The sequence below is a fragment of the Oreochromis niloticus genome, unplaced genomic scaffold (assembly GCF_001858045.2).
Source record: "Oreochromis niloticus isolate F11D_XX unplaced genomic scaffold, O_niloticus_UMD_NMBU tig00006675_pilon, whole genome shotgun sequence".
Lineage (NCBI taxonomy): Eukaryota > Metazoa > Chordata > Actinopteri > Cichliformes > Cichlidae > Oreochromis > Oreochromis niloticus.
In genome coordinates this window covers 40363-67315 of record NW_020328118.1, presented here as the reverse complement: position 1 = coordinate 67315, position 26953 = coordinate 40363, and the positions used below count along the sequence as shown (strand labels likewise).

Here is a 26953-nt window from a genome sequence, read left to right as displayed (position 1 = left end):
ACCGGCTAGATATAGTCGGGCTCACCTCTACGCATGGCTTGGGCTCTGGAACTAGTCTCCTGGAGAGGGGCTGGACTCTGTCTCAGTCTGGAGTTGCCCCTGGTGAGAGGCGGCGGGCTGGGGTGGGTATTTTAATATCCCCCGGCTTGCTGCCGGTACGTTGGGGTTTTTCCCGGTGGATGAGAGGGTTTGTTCCCTGCGCCTCAGGGTCGGGGAACGGGTCCTGACTGTCATCTGCGCTTATGCGCCGAGTGGCAGTTCAGAGTACCCAGCCTTCTTAGAGTCCCTGGGGGGGTGCTGGAAGGTGCCCCACCTGGAGACTCTGTTGTCCTACTGGGAGACTTCAATGCTCACGTGGGTAACGACAGCGAGACCTGGAGGGGCGTGATTGGGAGGAACGGCCTCCCTGATCTGAACCCGAGTGGTGTTTTGTTGTTGGACTTCTGTGCAAATCACAGTTTGGCCATAACGAACACCTTGTTCGAACATAAGAGTGTCCATAAGTGCACGTGGCACCAGGATGCTCTAGGCCGCAGGTCGATGATTGATTTTGTAATCGTATCACCAGACCTGCGACCATATGTTCTGGACACTCGGGTAAAGAGAGGGGCTGAGCTGTCAACTGATCACCACCTGGTGGTGAGTTGGATCAGGTGGCGGGGGAGGACGCTGGACAGACCCGGTGCACCTAAACGCGTAGTGAGGGTGTGCTGGGAACGTCTAGCAGAGGCCCCAGTCCGCGAGATCTTCAACGCACACCTCCGGCAGAGCTTCAACAACATTCCGAGGGAGACTGGGGACATTGAGTCCGAATGGACCATGTTCAGCGTCTCCATTGCCGAAGCTGCTGCATTGAGCTGCGGCCGCAAGGTGGTTGGTGCCTGCCGTGGTGGTAATCCCTGAACCAAATGGTGGACACCAGAGGTGAAGGGAGCCACCAGGCTGAAGAAGGAGTCCTATCGGGCTTGGTTAGCCTGTGGGACTCCAGAGGCAGCTGACAGGTATCGACAGGCCAAGCGGAATGCGGCTCGGGCAGTGGCTGAAGCAAAAACTCGGGTGTGGGAGGAGTTCGGAGAGGCCTTGGAAAAAGACTTTCGGACTGCCTCGAAGAGATTCTGGCAAACCGTCAGGCGTCTCAGGAGGGGAAAGCGGTGCTCTACCTGCACTGTGTATAGTGCTGGCGGTGCGCTGCTGACGTCGACTGAGAAAATTGTCAGACGGTGGAAGGAATACTTCGAGGACCTCCTTAATCCCACTGACACGTCTTCCGAGGAGGAAGCAGAGTCTGGGGATGAGGGGAATGACCCGCCAATTTCTGGGGTCGAGGTCACTGAGGCAGTTAAACAACTCCTCGGTGGCAGAGCCCCTGGTGTTGATGAGGTCCGCCCCGAGTTCCTGAAGGCTCTGGACGTTGTAGGGCTGTCCTGGTTGACACGCCTCTACAATGTTGCGTGGAGATCAGGGGCAGTACCCCTGGACTGGCAGACCGGGGTGGTGGTCCCCATCTTTAAGAAGGGAGACCGGAGGGTGTGTTCCAACTACAGGGGGATCACACTCCTCAGCCTCCCTGGGAAAGTCTATGCCAGGGTGCTGGAAAGGAGAGTTCGTCTGTTAGTCGAACCTCGGATACAGGAGGAACAATGCGGTTTTCGTCCTGGTCGCGGAACACTGGACCAGCTCTTTATCCTCTCGAGGATACTTGAGGGTGCATGGGAGTTTGCCCAACCAGTCTACATGTGTTTTGTGGACTTGGAGAAGGCATTCGACCGTGTCCCTCGGGGTGTCCTGTGGGAGGTGTTGCGGGAGTATGGGGTGTCTGGCCCATTGCTACGGGCCATTCGATCCCTATACAACCGTTGTAAGAGTTTGGTTCGCATTGCCGGCAATAAGTCGGACTCGTTTCCGGTGGGTGATGGGCTCCGCCAGGGCTGCCCTTTATCACCGATTCTGTTCATAATTTTTATGGACAGGATTTCTAGGCGCAGCCAAGTGGCGGAGGGCTTTCACTTCGGTGGCCTCAGAATCTCATCTCTGCTTTTAGCGGATGATGTGGTTCTGATGGCTTCATCGGGTGAGGGCCTCCAGCTCGCACTGGAACGGTTCGCAGCCGAGTGTGAAGCAGCGGGAATGAGGATCAGCACCTCCAAATCTGAGGCCATGGTTCTCAGCCGGAAAAGGGTGGAGTGCTCACTCCGGGTCGGGGATGAGTTCCTGCCCCAAGTGGAGGAGTTTAAGTATCTCGGGGTCTTGTTCGCGAGTGATGGGAGAAGGGAGCCGGAGATCGACAGACGGATTGGTGCTGCAGCTGCAGTGATGCGGACGCTGCACCGGTCCGTCGTGGTGAAGAGGGAGCTGAGTGTAAAAGCGAAGCTCTCAATTTACCGGTCGATCTACGTCCCGACCCTCACCTATGGCCACGAGCTGTGGGTAGTGACCGAAAGAACGAGATCGCGGATACAAGCGGCAGAAATGAGCTTCCTCCGAAGGGTGGCTGGCCTCTCCCTTAGAGATAGGGTGAGAAGTTCGGCCATCCGGGAGGGGCTCAGAGTAGAGCCGCTGCTCCTCCACATCGAAAGGAGCCAGTTGAGGTGGTTCGGGCATCTGACAAGGATGCCCCCTGGGCGCATCCTGGGTGAGGTGTTCCGGGCATGTCCCACCGGGAGGAGGCCCCGGGGCAGACCCAGGACGCGCTGGAGAGATTATATCTCTCGGCTGGCCTGGGAACGCCTTGGTGTTCCCCCGGATGAGCTGGAGGAGGTGGCTGGGGAGAGGGAGGTCTGGGCTTCTCTGCTTAGGCTGCTGCCCCCGCGACCCGACCTCGGATAAAGCGGATGAGGATGGATGGATGGATGGATGTATTGATAGCAATGTTGAATATTATTACACAGGAAAAAAAAACAACTACATGTAAAATAATCACACCGTGACGCCTCTGCCTTTCTAAATGGAGGGACAGTAACTGCGTGTGTGTATGTAAGCGTGTAAAACCTGCAGATAGTCAGATTAACAGTAACAGTAGTTTGTCTCTATCTGCCATTCTGCAATTCATCTCATGTAAACAATAACGTGGCGCACAGCGTGACCTGAAAAGAGGCACATACCTTTGTCGTTGCGTGATGAACTCTGTAATCCTCGTCCACACGTAAACGCAAAAAAGGAGTTTTAAATAATCTCCGTTTTCGGTGAATCGCAACGCCGTTTATGTGTTGACGAAAAGCCCAAACGCATAGAAACAGCTGCGTTTTCAAAAATACCGGTGTAGGTGTGGACGCAGCGTAAAAGAGTTAGTAGTGTATTTTATTACTACCTGCAATTTATTGCCGTTTACTTGTATTTGCTTAATTGTTTACTAAATGTTTGAGGTGTGAAATAAACTGCAATGGAGTTTGTAAACAAAATATGGGTGTGTGTGTTTGGAGGATGTGTTTGTGGGGTGGTGGGGGGGCGCGAACATTTTTCTTGTAAAACAAAGTGGGGCCTGGCAAAAAAAGTTTGGGAACGACTGACTTAGAAGACACTTGTGACGGGAACGTGTGAGAAGTTTTGTGCAGACAAGTGTGGATTTTGAGTCTGGGACGAGCTCTCCACAGTCTTTGTGGAGATCCACATTCTGCATACTGCCTGTGAGAAGCTGGAGGCATTTCTCCTCCAAATCCACTGAGCAGCTGCTCGTGGTGGTATTAGCTTCATGTTAGCATTAAGCCTCGGTGACACTCTGCTGTGGACACGGTCACGGACAGCTGGACGCGTGATGGCCGAGTCGTCCTTCCTGTTAAACTTCTTTGAGGTGAGCTTGAAGCTGCTGCTTGGGGCACATGCACAGCTGGTTATTATACTGGAAATGTTCTGCACACGAGTCCACGTGCTCACAACAAAAGTTGGTGTGGATGACGCTGTCAGCGCTCCAATGCTGATTGGTTGGAAAGTTGGCGGGAACAGGGAAGAGAGCGACAGCAGCATTCAGCACAAACATTGAGAATCAAAGAAGAAGAGCATGAGAAGCTCAGATGGAGGCTGCAGTGGACACTTTTCATTGTTTTAACACTCACTTTCACTTCAGCTTCACCAACAACAGCATAAGCAGAGCAGCCCACTGACTGTGTGGCCGTGACGGCGCCCCCTGGTGACTGTAAACCTCTACAACATGTAGACGGCCCTCTGCTGCTCATTTCTCTGCCACCATCACAGGAGCTCTTTATCCTGTTCTTCACTCTCATTGGTTCTTTGTGTGCTTGTTTTTACAACAGTAGTCACTGAGATTGTTCAAAGAAGACAGTCAGCTGTGACTAAATGTAGCTCCTACAGCAGTGATGGGAATAACTACTGAAGCTAATCCAGTATCAAAGCTCAGGAATCAGCAGCTTCCACCTCGTTTTCTTTGAACAGCCATTTTAGCTGCTGTGTTTTTGTGTTTCTGCAGACCTCAGACATCCTGCTGCTCTGGAGAACTGAAGCTCTAAAGGGTTCAGCCTTTATCTCCAAGAAACAAAGCTGATCATGGAGACCCAGCAGGTCAGCTGATCTGTGGACAGCACCAGCATCTTCAACTAAGTCTGAGAGGTGAGCAGTCTTTGGAAGCCTTTACTGACTGATAGTGATGTTTAATTGATGTCTCAGAGCAGGATTTGGATCATTAGTTTGCTTTTCTTCTATTATTATGTTTGGCTTCTGCTTTACAGATATTCTCTGAGATGTTCTCTGAAACGTTTCCCACTGTCAGACAAACGTTGCACAGTTTCTTCATAAAGGAGATCTCTTGTGGAGTCCATCTGTGCACACACAGTAATATCAAACTCATCTCATACTGAACACACACACTTTGTAGGAATCATCAGTACTTTGACTGCTTCTCAGGTTAGCTTGAGGTTAGACACAGCTCCTCTCTGGAGCTAAACTTCTGCTTCCCCTCTGCCTCTTTTCTTCATCCTCCATCTCTCTTTTCTCCTCTTCAGTGTTCTGCAGCCACGGAGCCTCTTACAGCTGTTATCACACCCATACCTGACCGGCTGGCATTACCCAGCATGCCGTGCAGCGGTGTCAGTTTGTAACAATGGCTGTGTCCCAATCCAGTGACCGCACGCTTCGTAGTATGCGCAGATCGCGTACTACGTACAGCGGGTACTACGAAGTACGGAAGTGAGAGGCTTTTGACATGGGACAGTCTGGCCTTCGTCGCACTGCTCAGGTTGCCTAGCAACCATGATATTAACCACGAGAAACATTTCATACGGCATTATTTGACAGAAATGAAGGAGAAAAATGTTTTTTTGTTTGTTCATTTTTTTATGACATCACTTTGATTAGTTGAGTATCTGAGGCTGAGACCACGGGACTGTAAAACATGATAGTTGGGCTTCATTTCTGTACTGAACAGTCATTTTAAGATTAGTTAGTAAATAACAATTAGCTAATGTTGTTCATGAGACTAAAATCATCTCACTGTGGTAATGTTAATATAATATGGCCAATATTGTAGTTATTGTCAGATAATGATGATACAGTGGTTTGCAAAAGTATTCAGCCCCCTTGAACTTTTCCACATTTTGTCACATTACAGCCACAAACATGAATCAATGTTATTAGAATTCCACGTGAAAGACCAATACAAAGTGGTGTACACGTGAGAAGTGGAACGAAAATTTGCAGTTATTTATTTGTAAAAAATGTTTGGAATCATGTATGACTTTCGTTCCACTTCTCACGTGTACATCACTTTGTATTGGTCTTTCACGTGGAATTCTAATAACATTGATTCATGTTTGTGGCTGTAATGTGACAAAATGTGGAAAAGTTCAAGGGGGCTGAATACTTTTGCAAGCCACTGTATATTACAGCAGTGAGCTTGAACTCACTGGAAATGTACGAGGTGTGATAACTGTTGCTGATAGAATGAAGATCAGACTGAAATATTAAATATTCCTTTATTGGGTGAGAAAATCAGACCATGTCATAACTGCTTTAAGTCATACAGAATAGATATCAGAGCCTTAAACAGGCTGACTTCTGCTAAATGGGTCAAACTGGGCAGAAAGTATACAAACACATAACATCCTTATAGAATATGATGTAACACTATAGATCAACTTACCTCAGAATATATAAAGCATATAAACAATTACAGCAATATGATGCAACAAACACAGCAGTGCTACTAATCCAAAATACTCAAAGCTTCATAGAACTGAAACAAACATTTATTTTTAGCTCCGTTCTGCTGCTGATACATACTTTAGGTTTCTGAATATTAAACTTGTCTCTGCCTTTCATAGTGTGTAACTTGAAGGCCCTGAGTACTTTCTCCCACACTGAAAACACTGGAATGATAACATTATTTAAGACTGATTCAGGACAGACAATTAGTTATGTTAAACTTTCCTAGCAGTCCTTCACAAACAGGGAACAGTCTGTCTATTCTCTCCATCTGTCAGCTGCTGCTGGCTCTTCCTCCTCCTCTTCCTCACACACTGCTGAGTTTGTCCTGGTGGATCATCAGGGGTGCAAAGCCTCACAGATGATGTGCAGCAGTGGGTCCCTCAGTCTGTCCTCACTCTGGACACTTGCAGTCATCACACATGGAAATCAAATGTGTGATAAGCTGCAGGATTCAAACACAAGTGTAACTTATAAATACATGTTCATACTTTTATTCCACAATCAGAGAGAAAGAAACAGAGAGAGAGTGCAGGACAGACAGACAGGTGACAGTCTCAGGTGTACACACTGCTACAAAACAGCACAAGAGAAGGAGGATTTAGTGTTTGTGTTATTACGAGTGCTAAACAAAAAGAGTTCCCAGATGGTCCAGTGGACACATGTGTGACTCCTGTGATTAAAGCATCTTTCTTTCAGCTTAACGAGTGAACCGTCAGCTCGTTCAAACACACGTTAAAGTCCGTTTGGCTCGACACCACCGAACAGAGGCGGCAATATAACATAGCTAACATTAACAGTGCAGTGAATCCTGCTTGTGCCGTCATATTCAGGACTGAAAACCGAGCAGCATCACTGACTTTCAGCTTGTTGTGTTTGTGGATATATGGCTGACCTTAATTATCCATCAAATCATCACATTCTCTGTAAGATTAAAGTCGACTATTGAACGGCGTATATTTTAAAGTAAAGGCTTTAAAACCAAGTTACCGCTGAAAGTACAAACATCACTAATGTCACATAACTTTGCCGACATGTGGCCAACAGTAATGTTTTAATGTTCTTCATTATTAAACATTTACACACAAATAAGTGACATAATATTCAGTACTTACTTTTGAAAGTTTACTCTTTGGCCGCTCCGCTTCAGCCATCTGCCTTTTTTTTGGCGAAATTATCCACACCCACCGCCGCGCTATGAATTGTGGGATATATGGGACCGCGAAGCGTACACGGGTCCATACTTCAAATTTGGGGAAATCGATGGCGCATTTGGAGTACGCATTTGGAGTACGCTTCGGATTGGGACAGCTGTCGTTGCGTCGCTGTGACGTAATCGGTCTCAAAATGCGTACTCCGAAGTGTGCGGTCGCTGGATTGGGACACAACCCCCGACTGTAGAAAACATGGACGGCACAACAGCTCCCCAAAAATGAAGCCAAAACGTCTCTATCGCCCCCTGGTGTCTGGCTGCAGTATAGGTCATAAACCCCGCCTCCTCCATGTTAGCGGATGGGACTGGGGTCAGACTAAAATAAATTAATTCTCCTCAGATAAATTTTTTCCAAAGATTCTTTCTTTTGTTATCAACAGTTGTCATCACAATGATTTATGTCCAAGGGGTCTCCTTTCCAATAAGTTTGATTCTAATTCCTACCGTGGTGATGTTAAATTGGGGTGTAACAGCTTTGACTGACAGCTGCAGTCAGAGAAACAGAACAGAACAGAGAAACTTGCGTATCTCTGTTCGGGAATAGCAGATAGAGCGTAGGCTCTGAGAGGAAGGCCAGCGTTTACGTTATGAAAACACGACCGACTGTTTTAACCTGACAGCCTGAGGTGTTCTTCAGTAAACTGGACTACCTGACAGAAGATCCAAGGCCCCGCTGCACTTTTTCGGTAAGTTAAACGTGTTTATAAGCTAATCCGTAACTACCGTCCTTAGCTCGGTCCTGAGACCTAGCTAGCTAAGATGAGCACTCGGCTGTTGGGGAAACTTGTCTTATAAAGTTCGTTTAGCTAATCTATGCAGGGGAATGGATTTACCCTGACCAAAGAAATCAAGAGAAATGCCCCGGGCTGCTCAGCCACTAATTACAAGTATTATACTTTAAAAACAACAGGCTGCACCCTGCTGCAGCTCCTGTGCAGAGCTGATTATTAAATATGTGCAAACAACAGCATGTTTTCAGTCTCTTGCCACATCTGTAAAGACAGTAACATCTTTTTTTTTTTTTGTACTTCAGTAACTCCTCATTAATCAGTAACTATGGATTAAAGTACTGTACTGTACTGTAATACTGAAAAAAAAGTAAGACAAGAGCTTCAGATCCTGAGTGTGTGGGACAGAGAAGGATCAGCTTTATTTCAGATTTGAGAGAAACTTTATATTTCCGTTTGTGATGGTTGTGTTCTCTTTGTGATTACAGGAGTTGCCCTCAGATTCAGACCTCAGCACCACCCAGTGACAGCAGACAGATCATCCAACATGTTCACATGTTAACTGCAAAATTAACTGATGAAAACAGTACAAAGGTTAAAGTACCACATGTGCTTTCAGTGAAAGCTGCAGCTGTTTTAATGATAAAGTTAAAGACAAAAAGTCAAAAGGATTAATCACCACCTTCACTAGGTTTTATTTAATTGTGTCAGAGAAATTCAAATGTGCTCTTCATGCAGCTGAGTACATCAAGTGTTTAAAATGGAAGCTGTGCAGGTCTGAGATCAGCAGCTTTATGAAACACCAAACTGAGGTACTGTTAATGCTGATATATAGTGACACAGATACAGTCGTCACTTGCATGTTGAACTACAAGCTTGTGATGTGGAATTCTTTCCTAGTTTTTTGCAGATAGTGTGTTATTTACCATAAAGTGATTCAGAGTTATTCATACCAGAGTAACCAGAGAGGATCATCTATTTTTAAATATCTAACTTTCTACAGGACCGAATATAATATCTTTATGTAAAAGTCTGGAGCCTCTGGGGAGTATCTGAGTATTTATAACATTAGACAAACCAAAGGTCTCCATCACAGTGTTCATGAAATGCTGGGTTTATCCATGTTCTGGGGCAGGCCTACGGTTGAGCTATGAAGATTTCCCTGTGAGGGAGCTGCTGGTGAAGATCATGAGTCTTGCTTGATCAATGCGATGAGCTTCAGTCTTCCTGGTGTTTCTTCAATGAAGCCTCTTTCAGTTGGTCAACAGAACTTCTGGCACAGGACATCTGTGATGAAAGAAAAGGAAGAAGTTTCTCCAAACCTCTGGACCCAGGAAACCCAGCTTGGTCCTGATGGTCTCCCTCACTAGTTTCTCTCCAGGGTGAATGTAGCTGTTGATATAATATGGACTCTATTATTAAATGAAAAGAACAAATTAGACAACACTACTGAAACGTTCTGCTGCTGTTTTTAAAGTCTCCATGTTACCAGGCTGTAGAGGGCTCTGAAGATTTAAACAGTTTTAGATCCATTACACTCACAGTCATATGTTAAAATCTCAAAGGACAGCATTATATTTTTGAAATTAACAGTAACTCTGGGCCTCTGTAGAGTGTGCAGCTGATCTCATCGCTGTCTAAAAATGGATACAAAACCTAAGGAGTGCTGAATCCTTCAATAACACAGACTATTAGAGTAACAGGTGTGTAGCATCGCTAACTAGCTAGCAACAAGCCTCCAACACAGTGCGTATGCTAGCGGCTAATCTAGCAGACGAATTAACAACAGAGTGATTTTAGAACTATAAGATGATAAGCTGTGTGTCTTTTTTTATAACAGTGACATGGTTGTATTTACCTTAATTAAACGAGTCATCAGTCGCGGTAAACCAGCAAAAAATCTCCAGCAGCCGGGCTACGTAAAAAGTGTAGGGGGGTGTGTTTGCGGTCACGTCCAGCGGGTGTGTGGGCGGGAGCGTTACACAGTCGCTCCACCTCAAGTCACTACTGCGCAGACTTTGGCTCCAAAAATGCAAGATGGCAGCCTCCACAAGCGGGATATTTTGGCTTCATTTTTACACAATGGAAGGAGGTGCTGTCGCGTCGTCCATGTTTTCTACAGTCATTGGTTTGTAAATGTGCAATAATTCCTGCTCCAAACTGTTTCTGTTTCACAGATTGCTGTGTGCCGTGACCTTTGACCTGCTAAAGAGAGTCAGCTGTGGATTATTCATTGTTGTGTCTGATACTTAGAACTGTGAGGAAGAACGGTACACAGTTAATCAGGGTCCCCTCTCTCTGAATTAGGAAAGGTCGGCAGGCAGGCACCCTGTGGAGGACCACGTGTGGGCCGCAGGCCATACGTTGAGTATCACAGTTTGAAATGTGAACATTGTTCTGCTACAGTCAATAGACTAAACCAGAGAAGAAGAAAACAGACTTTACCATGAAGATCCTCAGTGTGGATGAGTATAATATCAGCCTGATGTCTGCAGTTTAGTGTCAGCACAACTTTCACATCATATTCATCTCAGCACATCTAAAACATGTGACTGACCTCAGAGTTTCAAATCGACATCGTGGATTCTCCAGAAGAACACACAGCTGCTTCACTCCTGAATCCTGCAGCTTGTTGTAGTCTCCACTCAGGTCCAGTACTTTGGGATACGAGGGGTTGGACTTCAGCGCTGCTGCCAGATAATCACAGCTGATCTCTGACAAACCACAGCTCCACAATCTGTATAAAGAATGAAAAATGTAAGTTTATTAGACGAAGTGTGAGCTTGAAATCATTCAGTGTTTCATAATTTGTTCAGAGCTGAAGAAGCTTCAGAATGGACTTCAACTATGTCCATTTCTTTCCAACTTCACCTTTAAAAGTGAAGCCTTGTGGTTCCTGGAAGGAAAAACACGACTTTTTCAATTCTTTTTTATGTTTTTATGATAAATGTACGACTTTAATGTGAAAAATTCAGAGTTTCTTCTCTTGTTGTGTTTGTTTGAAGCTGCTTCCTGTTGGCTTCAGCTGTTTGGAGTTTCCATTTTCTAAACTTCTACTTTTTCCAGTCACATGATTAAAGCAGACAAACTACAAGCTCATTTTCATTCCAACAAGTCATCTTCTGACCTGGACTAACAACACTGGTCTCTATGTGCAGCTGGCTGTGAGACCAGTGCTCAGGGAGCGTCTACAAAGTGCAACACTGAAAGAACATCACACACTCATTTGCTTCCAGCACTTTCACACAAACATCTACTGTCATTATTGTCACCAAACTCTGTGGATCCTTTATTGCAAATTCAAATGGGATCAAATGGTCAGACAAAAGAGGGTTATGAGGAAATATGATGAAATGTTGTGTATTAGCAGCAAGTTATTGAATCATTTTACCAAACAAAATGATTGACAAACATGTTTTTACAAACTCAGTGTTGGACTTTGATCAGCAGGATAACCTGATGTTTAAAGGCATTTTAGTCTCACTGTATCAGAGTCAAGTTATTACTCAATATTTATTGATGATGTCCTAAATTAGGCTCAAATATCTGACAGACATTTAATCCCAATTCAATTCGGCCTCATCCTGGGCCGGATAATACAACACACACTCTGACCACAGGCCCAGGGGCCACGCACAGCTGGGCTCCATCCAAGAGACAAGAAACTAAACCAACACAATAATAAAGAGCACCATTTGATATTCTTACATTTTAGGTCTTCAAGCCAAACATACTAAAAACATGAGCATATTTGTTTTCTGATAAAATGATGTGACAGGTAGAACAGAGTAAAGTGGTGGTGTTACAGCCTTTCTCCCCTCTGCTGCCGAGGCTGTTAGTTAGTCTCTCCCAAACTCAGCTACAGGACTTCCAAATGAATGAAAGCAGCAGAAGTGGCTTTACAAATGAAAGAGGAAGAGGAGAAGAAGAGGAGAGGGAGGCCACCCTGACCATCACTCCAGCTGAAAACATCACACTTCCATTAAAGTTGGTGAGAAAATGTTGAGCAGGATGAGCTGCTGGCTCATCTGGAGGCTGTAGCAGCAGCTCACAGTCACAGTGGATTTCCACTCATGAAAAAGCTCTGGCTGCTTCATTTCTCATTTCATATCAGAGACTTTAAAGCTTCAGTGAAGCTGTACTGTGATGCTTCCTCTCAATATTCCAGTGAGGCCTCCATAATTGTAGGAGCCATAACTAAATGTATTGAATTTTGATGATCACTGGGTTTTCATTTGTTTGGTTGCTATGGTGATGTGTAACAGGAGTCACGTGGGTGCTAGCGGTGACATTAAGAGGGCGTTGTCAGCCTGTCATTCACTGGTTTGATTTTGACAGAGAGGAGGGCTGGGTAGTCGTAGTTTTTGTTGACCGCAGCACAATGAGTTTCCCCTTGTTGCATTAGAGCCTGTGATGTTTTAAGAGTCTGAATTGGGAGCCGATCACATTACTCTGTAAACTCTCAAAGTACTTTAATAAACAATCAAACAATTCCACCTCTCGCATTATTGCGTAAAGTTGAGAGCGTGTCAGGCAAATGGGCAGGCTCCATCCCCAGCCTCTAGCGACTGTGGAAGTCGCTACAATAATGATTCCAGCTGTTCTGTACACACACTGTGTGCCCTGTATGTCTAATTATTGAAGAAGGAAAAGAAGCTGAGCATTCAAATCCAGCTGGCGAGGGTCCATCACACATTTGTGCCCAGGGCTCTGTAAGCTGAACATCCAGCCGTGGCCACATGGCGCCATCGTGGATTTAGTGTGAACATGGGATTACATGGAGCTCGCAGATCCTGGTTCAGACTCCAGTCTGCAGTCATGTCAGCCATCATGTCCCACCTTCACTGGAGGCCATCTTTGGCTTTGTTGTCAAACTCTACTCTGATTGGCTGGCCTGGAATCCCTGTTACCCATAATGCAACAGGTATCAGACACGGGTAAAAAGAGTCTGAGTTTTTACAAAGTGAAAACAGTTCTTCTGTTTTTAATAACGTTGAGCCAAAGTGAGAGAAAAAGGAGCTTTATGGAAGGAATAAATGTGATGAATGAGTCATTACATCTACACCTGAATCACAACACTCCAGCAGGCGCAGCCATCGGCCATCAGCTGTGCAACACTCACACAAATATATCAGCTGTGTTTAATATTTAGGCATGTAGATCATTGATGTGCTTCAGCTCTTACATTTTACTGCCAACATGTTTCAAAAGGAGCAGCTTTTACTTTGAAGTCCAGCTGTCTCTGTTTCCTGTTTTCATTGTTGGATAATGGAACAATTCGATGCTTCAGTGCATTGAACTGTGTTACACAAAAACAAGAAAAGTTTTCACGTTGTTCAGGCAGAATCGAGCGTTGAAGAATGAATTCACACATCAATAGACATTTTCATCAGCACAAGCAGGACAATGAAAGCAGGAAATACCCCAAAACTGCCATTTCTCATTCTACAACTTCAACAACTGCACATGAATAATACTTCATACACAGACCTACAGTCTCTGATTGCTCTAAATCTCACTGACAGCCAATAGAAATAAAGAAAAGCCAAGACTGACAGTCTGTGGCTGTGTCCCAATTCAGGGTATGCACGCTTGAAGTACGCACACTACGTGTACTACGTACGGTGCGTACTACAAGTACGGGAAGTGCGGAAGTGAGAGGCTTGTGAAATGGTACGGTCTAGCCTTCGTCGCGCTGCTCAGGTTGCCTAGCAACCATGATACTAACCGCGAGAAATGTTTCACACAGCTTTGTGTGACAGAAATGAAGGAGAAAAAATGTTTTGTTGGCCATTCATTTTTGTCATGACATCACTTTGATTAGTTGAGATCACAGGACTGTAAAACATGATAGTTGGGCTTCATTTCTGTACTGAACAGTCATTTCAATATTAGCTAGTAAATAATAATTAGCTAATGTTGTTCATGAGACTAAAGTCATCTCACTGTGGTAATGTTAATATAATATGGACAATATTATATGTATTGTCAGAATATATATATATATATATATATATATATATATATGTATATATGAGCTTGAACTCTGGGTCAAAGATGCAAGTAGCAGTTATTTATATTTCCTATCACCTTAAATCTTCACTCAAAGACAAGTATCTCTGACAGTGTATATATAGATGTATTATATATAAGAGACAAATATTGTTCGTTTAATATGTTGGCATTACTAAATTTGGCTCAATGCTTACATATATGTGTAAAAAGAAAATGTACGAGCTGTGATAACTGTTTCTGATAGAATGAAGATCAGACTGATATATGAAATATTCCTTTATTGGGTGAGAAAATCAGACCATGTCATAACTGCTTTAAGTCATACAGAATAGATATCAGAGCCTTAAACAGGCTGACTTCTGCTAAATGGGTCAAACTGGGCAGAAAGTATACAAACACATAACATCCTTATAGAATATGATGTAACACTATAGATCAACTTACCTCAGAATATATAAAGCATATAAACAATTACAGCAATATGATGCAACAAACACAGCAGTGCTACTAATCCAAAATACTCAAAGCTTCATAGAACTGAAACAAACATTTATTTTTAGCTCCATTCTGCTGCTGATACATACTTTAGGTTTCTGAATATTAAACTTGTCTCTGCCTTTCATAGTGTGTAACTTGAAGGCCCTGAGTACTTTCTCCCACACTGAAAACACTGGAATGATAACATTATTTGAACATTACCTAATAAGACTGATTCAGGACAGACAATTAGTTATTTTAAACTTCCCTAGCAGTCCTTCACAAACAGGGAACAGTCTGTCTATTCTCTCCATCTGTCAGCTGCTGCTGGCTCTTCCTCCTCCTCTTCCTCACACACTGCTGAGTTTGTCCTGGTGGATCATCAGGGGTGCAAAGCCTCACAGATGATGTGCAGCAGTGGGTCCCTCAGTCTGTCCTCACTCTGGACACTTGCAGTTGTCACACATGGAAATCAAATGAGTGATAAGCTGCAGGATTCAAACACAAGTGTAACTTATAAATACATGTTCATACTTTTATTCCACAATCAGAGAGAAAGAAACAGAGAGAGAGTGCAGGACAGACAGACAGGTGACAGTCTCAGGTGTACACACTGCTACAAAACAGCACAAGAGAAGGAGGATTTAGTGTTTGTGTTATTACGAGTGCTAAACAAGAAGAGTTCCCAGATGGTCCAGTGGACACATGTGTGACTCCTGTGTTTAAAGCATCTTTCTTTCAGCTTAACGAGTGAACCGTCAGCTCGTTCAAACACACGTTAAAGTCCGTTTGGCTCGACACCACCGAACAGAGGCAGCAATATAACATAGCTAACATTAACAGTGCAGTGAATCCTGCTTGTGCCGTCATATTCAGGACTGCAAACCGAGCAGCATCACTGACTTTCAGCTTGTTGTGTTTGTGGATATATGACTGACTTTAATTATCCATCAAATCATCACATTCTCTGTAAGATTAAGGTCAACTATATATGTATTTAGAAGTAGAGGCTTTAAAACCAAGTTACCGCTGAAAGTACAAACATCACTAATGTCACATAACTTTGCCGACATGTGGCCAACAGTAATGTTTTAATGTTCTTAAACATTCGCACATAAATAAGTGACATAATATTCAGTACTTACTTTTGACAGTTCACTCTTTGGCCGCTCCCTTCTGCCGTATTTTGCGGCAAAATTATCCACACCCACCGCCGCGCTATGGATTGTGGGATATATGGGGCCACGAAGCGTGCACCGGACCACGCTTGATATTTGGGGAAATCGACGGTGCATTTGGAGTATGCATTTGAAGTACACTTTGAATTGGGACAGCCGTCGTCGCGTGGCGGTGACGTAATCGCACTTGAAATGCGTACTTCAAGCGTGCAGACCCTGAATTGGGACACAGTCTCTGTGGGCTTAGGCAGTGAAGTGCTCACGCTGCGTTCAAGTGCATCACAAACTATTGGAATTGGGTCCAACTTTGTGAAGCAGATTTCTCCTCAGCTGCTGTTTTGAACATTTCTTAGTTCCTCATGAACTGTAATAAACTCTATAAATGAACTGAGAACTATTTCTACATTTAAAAGTATGGATTCATTTTCCCGTTCACTTCTGTACGTTAGTGTATAAATGAATGTTAGACTGGGCTCCATGGAAACACTGGGACTGGTCTCAGCTGCCTTCTTTCTGTAGTCATTCCAACAGAGTCCTTTCTCTTCTCCAGCTTCTGTTTGAAATCCTCTCACAGAGCCTGAATCCTGCTTTGTTGCTATGTTTGTGCTGCTCTGTGTTCCTCTGCTTTAACACACACCTCACCACAGCAGCTGTGTGGGTTGTCTCTGTAGCAGCCATATCAGCTTCTGATACCATGAACATCATTCAGCTCCTAACTTCACCTTTATTAGCTTTGACATTCATGGCATCTCTCTGTTTCCACACAAGCTCAAAGTCTCTGCAGCCTGTTTTTATCTGCTATCATAAGATCTTCAACAGCCTTATTCACATCCCTCACACACTCTACAGCCTCATCATCACTGACTTCACCTTCACTGACTGATGGAGCACACCATGAACCTGTGGAGGCTGAAAAACTCCCCTGCCAAACATCTCCCCGTCACCACTCCACTTCTGTCAGCCTTTATATGAACCCTGCTCAAGTCTGTCACTTCTATTTGGAGCCAAAAGGAAAAACTGTTGTTCAGTCATTTGGAAAGACAACATTTCTGAAAGCACTCAAAGCACTCACCCAGACAACACAGTCATCAAGTTTGCAGATGATACCACCGTGGTTGGGCTCATCTCAGGGGGAGATGAGACGGCGTACAGAGCTGAAGTTCAGAGGCTGTCAGATTGGTGTGTAGATAACAACCTGGACCTCAATACCACCAAGACAAAAGAACTGGTAGTTGACTTCAGAAGGAGGAAGTCTGAGCTGCAGCCTGTCAGCATCAACGGGGAGTGCGTGGAAAGGGTCTCCAGTTTCAAGTTTCTGGGTGTGCACATAGACACAGACCTCCAATGGAGCTCTAACACCTCTGTGGTCTTAAAGAAGGCCCAACAGCGTCTCCACTTTCTGAGAATCCTCAGAAGAATGGACCTGAAGAAGGAGCTGCTGACCGTCTTCTACCGCTGCTCCATTGAAAGTGTGCTGACATATTGCATCGGTGTGTGGTTCTCCAGCTGCACCGCAGCACACAGAAAGGCACTCCAGAGGGTCATCAATATGGCCCAAAAAATCATTGGACATCCTCTTCCCTCCCTGAAGGACCTGTACAGCACTCGCTGTCTCAAGAGGGCACGCAGCATCCTACGGGACTGTACACACCCAGGACACCGTGTGTTTAAGCTGCTGCCGTCTGGCAGGAGGTTCAGGCTGCTGAGGTCCCGAACAAACAGACTCAAGGACAGCTTTTACAACAGGGCAATAGCCCTAGTCAATGCAAATAGCTGACCTGATTGGCTACCTGCCTGGACTTTTTTTAGGGGGAGGTAACAATGTTTAAAACAATAACAATAATAATATTTATATTTATAACAAGGTGCAATAATAATTAATGTGCAATAATAACAGTGTGCAATACACATACACTTATTCTTCTTTTTTTTATTTAGTAAGTTAATAAACTGTGTTGTGTTGTTTGTGTTGCGTTGTGATGTGTCATATCATGTCGTGTTGTGTTATATGTAGTGCCGACGTAGGACAGTTTTCCAATTTCATTGTACCAATGTACTATGTATGACTGTGCAATGACAATAAAGAGTTATCTTATCTTATCTTATCTCTTATCTTAAACTTCTTCACATTTGTCTTCAGACACATCCTGAACATTTATGAACAAAGAAAGTTTCAGACATCAAAGTTCTGAAATATAGAAAAACAACAACAGCTGCAGTCAGTGAACTCACCTCAGAGTCTCCAGTCGACAGTTTGGACTCTCCAGTCCAGCACACAGAAGCTTCACTGCTGAATCCTGCAGGTTGTTCCAACTCATGTCCAGCTCTGTCAGATGGGAGGGGTTGGACTTCATAGCTGAGGCCAAAACTTCACAGTGAGTCTCTGAGAGTCGACACCGAGTCAGTCTGTGATTATAGAAAATATAAAATGTGTTATTATAAAAGAAGAAAATCTGCATTATAAACACAGACTGACTGTATATGAAGACAAGACAGAGTGAGGTACGTCACTTGGTGTTCGCTCTCTCTGCGGTAGAGTATCACTTCCTGTTCCTGCTCAAACACAGTGGTGTTTTTGAGTAGCTTATCTGATTAGCAATTTAAATAAAAACTGTTAGATACATTCTTTTTTCATAGTATAATCTTCACGTGCTTCATCTGAAGGACATTTTCTGTGTACTCACTACCTAATTTATAGCCAAAGTATTCACTCACTGTGTTTTACTGTTTCGCTAGCTTAGCTTAGCTCGTAGCCGACTCGTTAGCACCATGGCTACTTCACCTGTCCCTCCTGCACTTTCCTGCTCATTGTGTCAGATATTTAGTTACTCCTCGGCCTCCTTTAGCAGTAATGATACTTGTAACAAATGCAGCATATTTGCAGCTCTGGAGGCCAGGATTAGTGAATTGGAGACTCGGCTTCGCACCCTTCATTCACCCGTAGCTAGCCAGGCCCCTGTAGCTGGTGCAGCCGAAGATAGCATAGTCCCCGCTAGATGTTCCCCGGAAGACCCCAAGCAGCTGGGGAAAGAGGGCAGCTGGGTGACGGTGAGGAGGAAGCATAGTCTTAAACAGAAGCCCCAGGTACACCACCAACCTGTTCATGTGTCTAACCATTTTTCCCCACTCGGCGACACACCCGCCGGGGGTCAAACTCTGGTAATTGGTGATTCTGTTCTCAGACATGTGAAGCTAGAGACACCGGCAACTAGGCGACATTGAGGGAAATTTAAAACTGCTGGCTAAGGGTAAACGTAAATTCAGTAAAATCATAATTCATGTTGGCAGTAATGACACCCGGTTACGCCAATCGGAGGTCACTAAAATCAATATTGAATCGGTGTGTAACTTTGCCAAAACAATGTCGGACTCTGTAGTTTTCTCTGGTCCCCTCCCCAATCAGACCAGGAGTGACATGTTTAGCTGCATGTTCTCCTTAAATTGCTGGCTGTCTGAGTGGTGTCCCAGAAATGATGTGGGCTTCACAGATAATTAGCAGACCTTCTGGAGGAAACCTGGGCTTGTTAGGAGAGACGGCATCCATCCCACTTTGGATGGAGCAGCTCTCATTTCTAGAAATATGGACCAATTTATTAACCCCCCAAAATATGACTATCCAGAGTTGGGACCAGGAAGCAGAGTTGCAGTCTTACACGCCTCTCTGCAGCTTCTCTCCTCCTGCTACCCCCCAAAAACCCATCTCCATAGAGACTGTGTCAGCTCCCAAAAAGACAAAAAACAAACCAAAAACCAGCAATAAACAACTTAAACATAAAAAAATCACAAAGAAAGAACAATACAGTATCCACATCTGAACCAAAGAGTAAAACAGTGAAATGTGGATTATTAAATATTAGGTCTCTCTCCTCCAAGTCTCTGTTAGTACATGACTTAATAATTGATCAACAAATCGATTTACTCTGCCTTACAGAAACCTGGTTGCAGCAGGATGATTATGTTAGTTTAAATGAATCAGCACCCCCGAGTCATTCTAACTACCAGAAACCTCGAAGCACAGGCCGAGGGGGCGGTGTGGCAGCAATTTTTCACACCAGTCTATTAATTAACGAAAGACCAAGACAGACTTTTAATTCATTTGAAAGCCTGATGCTTAGCCTTGTCCACCCCAGCTGTAAAACTCAGAAACCAGTCTTACTTGTTATCATCTATCGTCCACCTGGACCTTACACAGAGTTTCTCTCTGATGTCTCAGACTTTTTATCTGATTTAGTGCTCAGCTCTGACAAAATAATTATTGTGGGTGATTTTAACATCCATGTAGATGCTAAAAATGACAGCCTCAACATGGCATTTAATCTGTTATTAGACTCAATTGGCTTCTCTCAAAATGTAAAAGAATCCACCCACCACTTTAATCACACTCTAGATCTTGTTTTAACATATGGCATAGAAACTGAACATTTAACAGTGTTTCCTGAAAACCCTCTGCTGTCTGATCATTTCCTGATAACATTTACATTTACAATAATTGATTACGCAGCAGTGGAGAGTAGACTTTATCACAGTAGATGTCTTTCTGAAAGCGCTGTAACTAAGTTTAAGAATATAATCCACCCACTGTTATCATCTTCAATGCCCTGTACCAACACAGAGCAGAGCAGCTATCTGAACGCTACTCCAACAGAGGTCGATTATCTTGTTAATAATTTTACCTCCTCACTATGTACGACTCTGGATACTGTAGCTCCTGTGAAAACTAAGGCCTCAAATCAGAAGTACCTGACTCCGTGGTATAATTCTCAAACACGTAGCCTAAAGCAGATAACTCGTAAGCTGGAGAGGAAATGGCGTGTCACAGATTTAGAGGATCATCATTTAGCCTGGAGAAATAGTTTGCTGCTTTATAAGAAAGCCCTCCGCAAAGCCAGAACATCTTACTATTCGTCACTGATTGAAGAAAATAAGAACAACCCCAGGTTTCTCTTCAGCACTGTAGCCAGGCTGACAAACAGTCAGAGCTCTACTGAGCCAACAATCCCTTTAACGTTAACTAGTAATGACTTCATGAACTTCTTCACAAATAAAATTTTTATCATTAGAGAAAAAATTACCAATAATCATCCCACAGATGTAATATTATCTACAGCTACTTTTAGTACCATCGATGTTAAGTTAGACTCTTTTTCTCCAATTGATCTTTCTGAGTTAACTTCAATAATTACTTCCTCCAAACCATCAACGTGTCTTTTAGACCCCAGATCCAGGTGACAGCAAGTCAAAATGATGTCACCTGTCTTTGATTGGTTTGTAAATGTCACTGTTTCCATTGGACCTGAGTGACGGTACAAAGACAGAGAGGGAGAGAAAGGAGAGAGAGGATGGAGACAGCAAAGAGAGAGAAAACACAAACAGGTGAGAGTGGACAGGTGACCAAGGTCAGCAACCAATCACAGAGCTTCTGTCTGACCCACAGTCACTGATGATGACTGCACATAACCAAGCAGTGTGTTACTCTGATATCAAATATGGATCCTGCTCTTCTAATAATGATCATCAGATGATATTATTGTGTTATTTTGTAGCTGAATACGATGTTTGTGTGATTATCAGTGAAAGAAGCAGTGAGGAGGATGGAGAGAGAGAGAGGACAGAGGGTGAAGTTAGAAACACTAAAAGGATTTTTCACGGATTTCATGGATGATTTGAATGATTTCCAGCAGGACACTTAAACATGTCAGTGGACGTCCTAAAGAACATATTCACTGATATGAAACGTGTCATTGAACAGGATCAATATCAGTGGAAACATGGTGGAAACAGCTGTGACTGCATGGATGTGACACACTTCAAATCTGTTCTCCACTCTTGGATTTGGGATCCATGGAGCTGCTGCTGAGTCTGTACAATAAAGGATGGTGTGGAAGGTTGCAGCGTACGGACACAAACACTTTGTGGTTACAAACTAAACCTCCCACCGTCTATAAAGCACTGATGACATCATGAAGTTTGGCGAGTGCTGCCAGGAAGTGAGCTCGGGGATGTAAACAGCAGCCAAAAACACAGCAGTGAATTCCATCAGCAGAAAACAGGGACGACATTTCAGCAGCAACAACTAAACACTGAACAATCAGCTCTGTGATTAATGAGGACATGAAGTCAGACATTGGTCATTAGGTGCAGCAGCAGGAATGAGAGTGAATCCATGAGCTGCTGTGACATCAGTGTTAGCTCACATATTTGACACATGTTCAGTCCAGATGTCAGCAGAGTCTTCTCACTCAGTTTGTCCCACTGTGGGCAGTAAGAGAGCACAGCTGGTTCACCTCTGAGCTCTCACTCTTAAGCACAGCACTGTCACTCATCAGGACATCACACTTTTAATCACACTAAACCAGAGTCTTCCTCAGTACCTTCATCCTCACTCACCATGTTTATGCCACTAAACTCTGTGTCTGTAGTTTTGTCTGTAGTCAGAGGAGAAGCTCAGACGGTGACTGCTCTGGAAGCTTTTCCTAGATTTCTTATTTCTGTCTTCTCTCTAACAGCAGCATCTGAATGGCCAACAACAGCAGCAGCAGATTTAAAATACTGACCCCTAATGACACAACACAGGTACTACATGTAGATGTGAGTCTACAACACACAGCGTACGACTACCAAAGCAGGATCATGCTAAGTGCACACACACATTTCCTGATCAACACAAAATATCATTTTATTTGAGAAACTAATGAGAGTCGTTTACAGTGTTGAAAAACACTGAATGATTAATCGCTAATATAGACTGCTGGTGATCTAAATATTTTGACAGATGAAGCCAATACCCTTTATGTTTATTGTCTGGCAGATTTCTAAGAGAGTTTAAGCAAAACTCCCCACCTGTGTAGTAAGTTTTCTTGAGCAGTCTAAGTTACTACTTTAAATTAGTAACTTAGTTACATTACTAGTTACTTCTCTAAAAAAGTAACTCAGTTACTTCAAGTTACTCATTACTTTCAAAGTAACTAGTTACTAGGGAAAGTAACTTTGGTTTTACTCAGAATTCTCTTGTTAATGTGTTGCTTCTGTAACTGGATACCAGCCACACTGCCAGTCTTCTAGCTTGCTTACTTGCCACAAGTGCACTGTGCCACCTACCAATAGAAAGGAAAAAATAATGTGCATATTTCCACGAGAGAAATCCCACGCCTGGACCGTCGTTGACCGCCGCCATGATTCTAGCCTGCATTTTACATCCAACACAAAAACTGCAGTCGTGGTGCTTTTGATTGTACTCAGAACTTGGAAATTCTGCCTTCTGAATAGGAAGATGTAGGTAACACCAGACTGCAGATGAGCTGCATACAGATCGTCCCGGACATTTTGACTAGAGACCGGCCCACCAATATAGGAAAAATCATAAAGCCTTTGAATGAAAATAAACACTGTTGTGACAGTGATGTACACTGTTCTGATGGTATATATGTATCAATCTATCAATTGTTTGTTGTAAGACTCAGATAATTATTTTTTTTTAAAGCGAGACATTTTAAATGAGAATAATAAAGAAAAGTATTTCTTTGTGCCCCCCTTTCCCTGTTAATGCCCTACCTGGCCCCTGGCAAAAGCTTTGCTAGATCCGCCCCTGCACAGTTACCAGCTGTCAGCTACTTAGAAAAGGATCCTGGTGTTATTTGTCTCTCAGAAACAGTTCATAACTTCCCGTCAACTCATTCATGTCACCTAAAAGGTAAACCTGTTTCTCCATCACCTGTTCAGCTCTGATGATTCAGTAAGGACATCTCCTGGTTTCATCTGCATGTTTCCCTCTCACCAGATAACCAAACCGATATCATGACCAGCAGCTTTACAGCTGTGGCTCCAGCAAACATCAGCTGATACTAGAAATTAATATTAAATAAATTCTAACAACAGCTGATCAAGCTTAAACGTGCTGCTGTTGTTTAACGCGACATCCGCTGGTTTCCTCTTTCTGGCGCAAAGTGGGCGATAAATAAACAAGAGAGAAAAGCCGATCAGCTGATCACTGATCAGTTTCGTGATTGAAGTAGAAACAGGAGAGGAGAGAATGAGAGAAGAAGAGGCAGCTGTGCAGCTTCAGCTTTGTGTCTTTTTCATTGTAGCTGAAGTCCGGGACAAACTGTGTTCCTTTTCACCTCAGTACGAAACGCGTAATATTGTCTCTGAATACGAGACGATTCTGTTTTTTACGGGACGGTTGGCAACTCTAATAATTAACCGTATGAACAAAATAAAGTTCAACATCAGTAACATAGCACCCACCCAGCTGTATAGAAACTCCGTCATGCTAGCTAGCACGCAGTACGAAAATGTCAGCATACCGAAAATAAACTCCACCTAAACTTGGTTTATATCTGACTCCGATAGACTGCAGGTCATAACTTCTTACCTGAAGTTCAGTTCACCTGACACTCGGACGAGCGGCCGCTTCGGGTCTCTCCTCTTGCCTCCCTTTTCCTTCATCCACCTGCTGGCTTCCACCACTTGCTAATGTTATTGAATCTGTGGAAGCTCCGCGATATCCACCACATGAAGTAACGAGTAACGAGCCTATCTAAATCCCAGTAACGAGTAACGCGTTCCTGGTTTTGGCATAATAACTAGTTACCGTGCTCGTTACCACAATAATAACGTAGTTACTGTAACGCGTTACTTAATAACGCGTTAGTCCCAACACTGGTCGTTTAGTACTGTGTATATCTGAAGAACTAAACTACTAATTTACACTAATTGATGATGTTAATAATCACATCTGGACTCACCGAGCCTTTCTGCAGTTCCTCACAGCTGGAATCAGTCTCTGTCGTCCCCCCCATGATGTGTTGTACTTCTGCAGGTCCAACTCATTCAGAACCTCCTCTGACATCTGCAGCATGAAGGCCAGAGCTGAGCACTGGATCTCAGAGAGTTTCTTCTGTGATCTGTTCTCTGACTTCAGGAACTCTTGGATCTCCTGATGTACTGAGAGGTCGTTCATCTCCATCAGACAGTGGAAGATGTTGATGCTTCTGTCAGGAGAGATTTTATCACTGTTCATCTCCTTCAGGTTGTTGATGACACCCTGAATGGTTTCCTGACTGATCTCTGTCTGACCCAGCAGACCTCCTAAGAGTCTCTGGTTGGACTCCAGAGAGAGGCCATGAAGGAAGCGAACAAACAGGTCCAGGTGGCCATTTTCACTCTCGAGGGATTTCGCCATGACTCTGCTCAAAAGTACCTCAAGTGATCGGAGATCTCTGTTATCAAAAAGACTTGAAATCTTCTTGGTCAAAGATTTTGGTTTTAGGAAGTTCTTCAACATGTCTGACTTCCTGTTGGTGAAACAGTGGAACATGTAGACTGCAGCCAGAAACTCCTGAATGCTCAGATGAACAAAGCAGTAGACTGGTTTCTGGAAGATCACACACTCTCTTTTGAAGATCTCTGTACAGACTCCTGAGTACACCGAGGCCTCTGTCATATCCAGACCACACTGCTCCAGGTCTTCTTGGTAGAACATGATGTTTCCTTTCTCCAGATGTTCAAACGCCAGCCTCCCCAGCTTCAGAAGAACTTCCCTGTCAGCCTCCGTCAGCTCCTGTGGACTCGTCTCATGTCTCTCATGGTACTTGTTCTTCTTCCTCTTTGTCTGAACCAGCAGGAATTGTGAGTACATGTCAGTCAGGGTCTTGGGCAGCTCTCCTCTCTGCTCTGTAGTCAACATGTGCTCCAGAACTGTAGCAGTGATCCAGCAGAAGACTGGGATACTACACATGATGTGGAGGCTCCTGGATGTCTTCATGTGGGAGATGATTCTGCTGGACAGCTCTTCATCACTGAATCTCCTCCTGAAGTACTCCTCCTTCTGGGCGTCAGTGAAGCCTCGTACTTCTGTTAGCCTGTCAACACATGTAGGAGGGATCTGATTGGCTGCTGCAGGTCGGGAAGTTATCCAGACGAGAGCCGAGGGAAGCAGATTCCCCTGGATGAGGTTTGTCAGCAGCTGGCTGACTGATGACTTCTGTGTGACATCAGACAGCAGCTTCCTGTTGGTGAAATCCAATGAAAGTCTGCTTTCATCCAGGCCGTCAAAGATGAACAAAAGCTGAGAGACAGCCAGCTTCTCTGCTGTGACCTTCTGTAATGTTGGATGGAAAACATGGAGCAGCTCCAGAAGACTGTACTGCTCATCTCTGATCAGGTTCAGCTCCCTGAATGAAAGCAGAACCACCACACTGACATGTTGGTTCTCCAAGCCCTCTGCCCAGTCCAGAGTGAACTTCTGCACTGAGAAGGTTTTTCCAACACCAGCCACACCGTTGGTCAGAACCACTCTGATGGGTCTCTGTTGGTCAGGGAAGGCTTTAAAGATGTCCTGGCACCTGATTGGAGCGTCATGGAGGGCGTCCATCTTGGAAGCTGTCTCCAGCTGCCTCACCTCATGTTGGGTATGAACCTCTTCACTCTGTCCCTCTGTGATGTAGAGCTCAGTGTAGATGGTGTTGAGGAGGGTTCTACTTCCTGTTTCATCACTTCCTTCAGTCACACGTTCACATCTCCTCCTCAGACTGATCTTATGTTCATCTAAAACCTCCTGCAGACCAACATCTGCTGAAAGAAAGAAAAACAATGAGACTAAAGAGAAAGAAAACTCTTCAATGTCTGAACAACAACAAGAAGTCCAGTTTTCAGAAATGAGTCCATCAGCAGACAGATGTTCAGTCTTACTTTGTGCACAGCTGCTCTGACTGGCTGTCTGCAGTCCAGCTCTGGTTCTAGATCTTTCTCCACACTGGGGACAGGACGAGTCTCCTGATGAAGCAGACTGGTTCCAGTATGAGGAGATGCACTGTCTGCAGAACCAGTGTCCACAGCTGGTAGAGACTGGATCCTTCAGGACGTCCTGACACAAAGCACAGCAGGACAGCTGCTCCTCCTCAAAAACACCACTCCTCTTCCTCTTCCTCTCTCTGTTTTGGTGTAAATCAGAGAACTTTATTAAACTACCTGTTCTCAGTGGTCTTCATGTTCTGTACTCCTGCAGTCTCCTTCCATTACTTAACGTTTTACACTGACCGCGCTCACAGTGAACTGTCATGAACAAATTTACAACAAAGCTGTCGGAAATTAGACAGACAGCAACTCCAACTTTAAGTTAAATGTCAGGCAACTGATTAAGGGCAATGGCAGACACAAGGTCAGTTCGGCTCCTCTTTTGGGGGAATAATTGC

At 44.2% G+C, this 26953-nt stretch overlaps 1 protein-coding gene across 3 annotated transcripts in view; it reads right to left on the bottom strand.

Annotated features, from left to right (window-relative positions):
* LOC109200127 (NACHT, LRR and PYD domains-containing protein 1-like) overlaps positions 1-25062 on the bottom strand; it is a 29043-nt gene extending 3981 nt beyond the window's left edge. For 2 of the 3 annotated variants that reach the window (XM_019355585.2, XM_025904746.1), the window contains exons 1-3: positions 24506-25062; positions 17994-18167; positions 10649-10828 (exon numbers count right to left, since the gene is read on the bottom strand). In XM_019355585.2, coding sequence (XP_019211130.2) covers positions 10649-10828; positions 17994-18167; positions 24506-25044 — 893 coding nt within the window. In that variant the 5' untranslated portion in view covers positions 25045-25062. Of the gene's footprint in view, positions 1-10648; positions 10829-12893; positions 12995-17993; positions 18168-24505 lie in introns of those variants that run through there. The other variant, XM_025904747.1, reaches the window with a different exon arrangement.
* Between the last annotated feature and the right edge of the window lie 1891 nt (positions 25063-26953).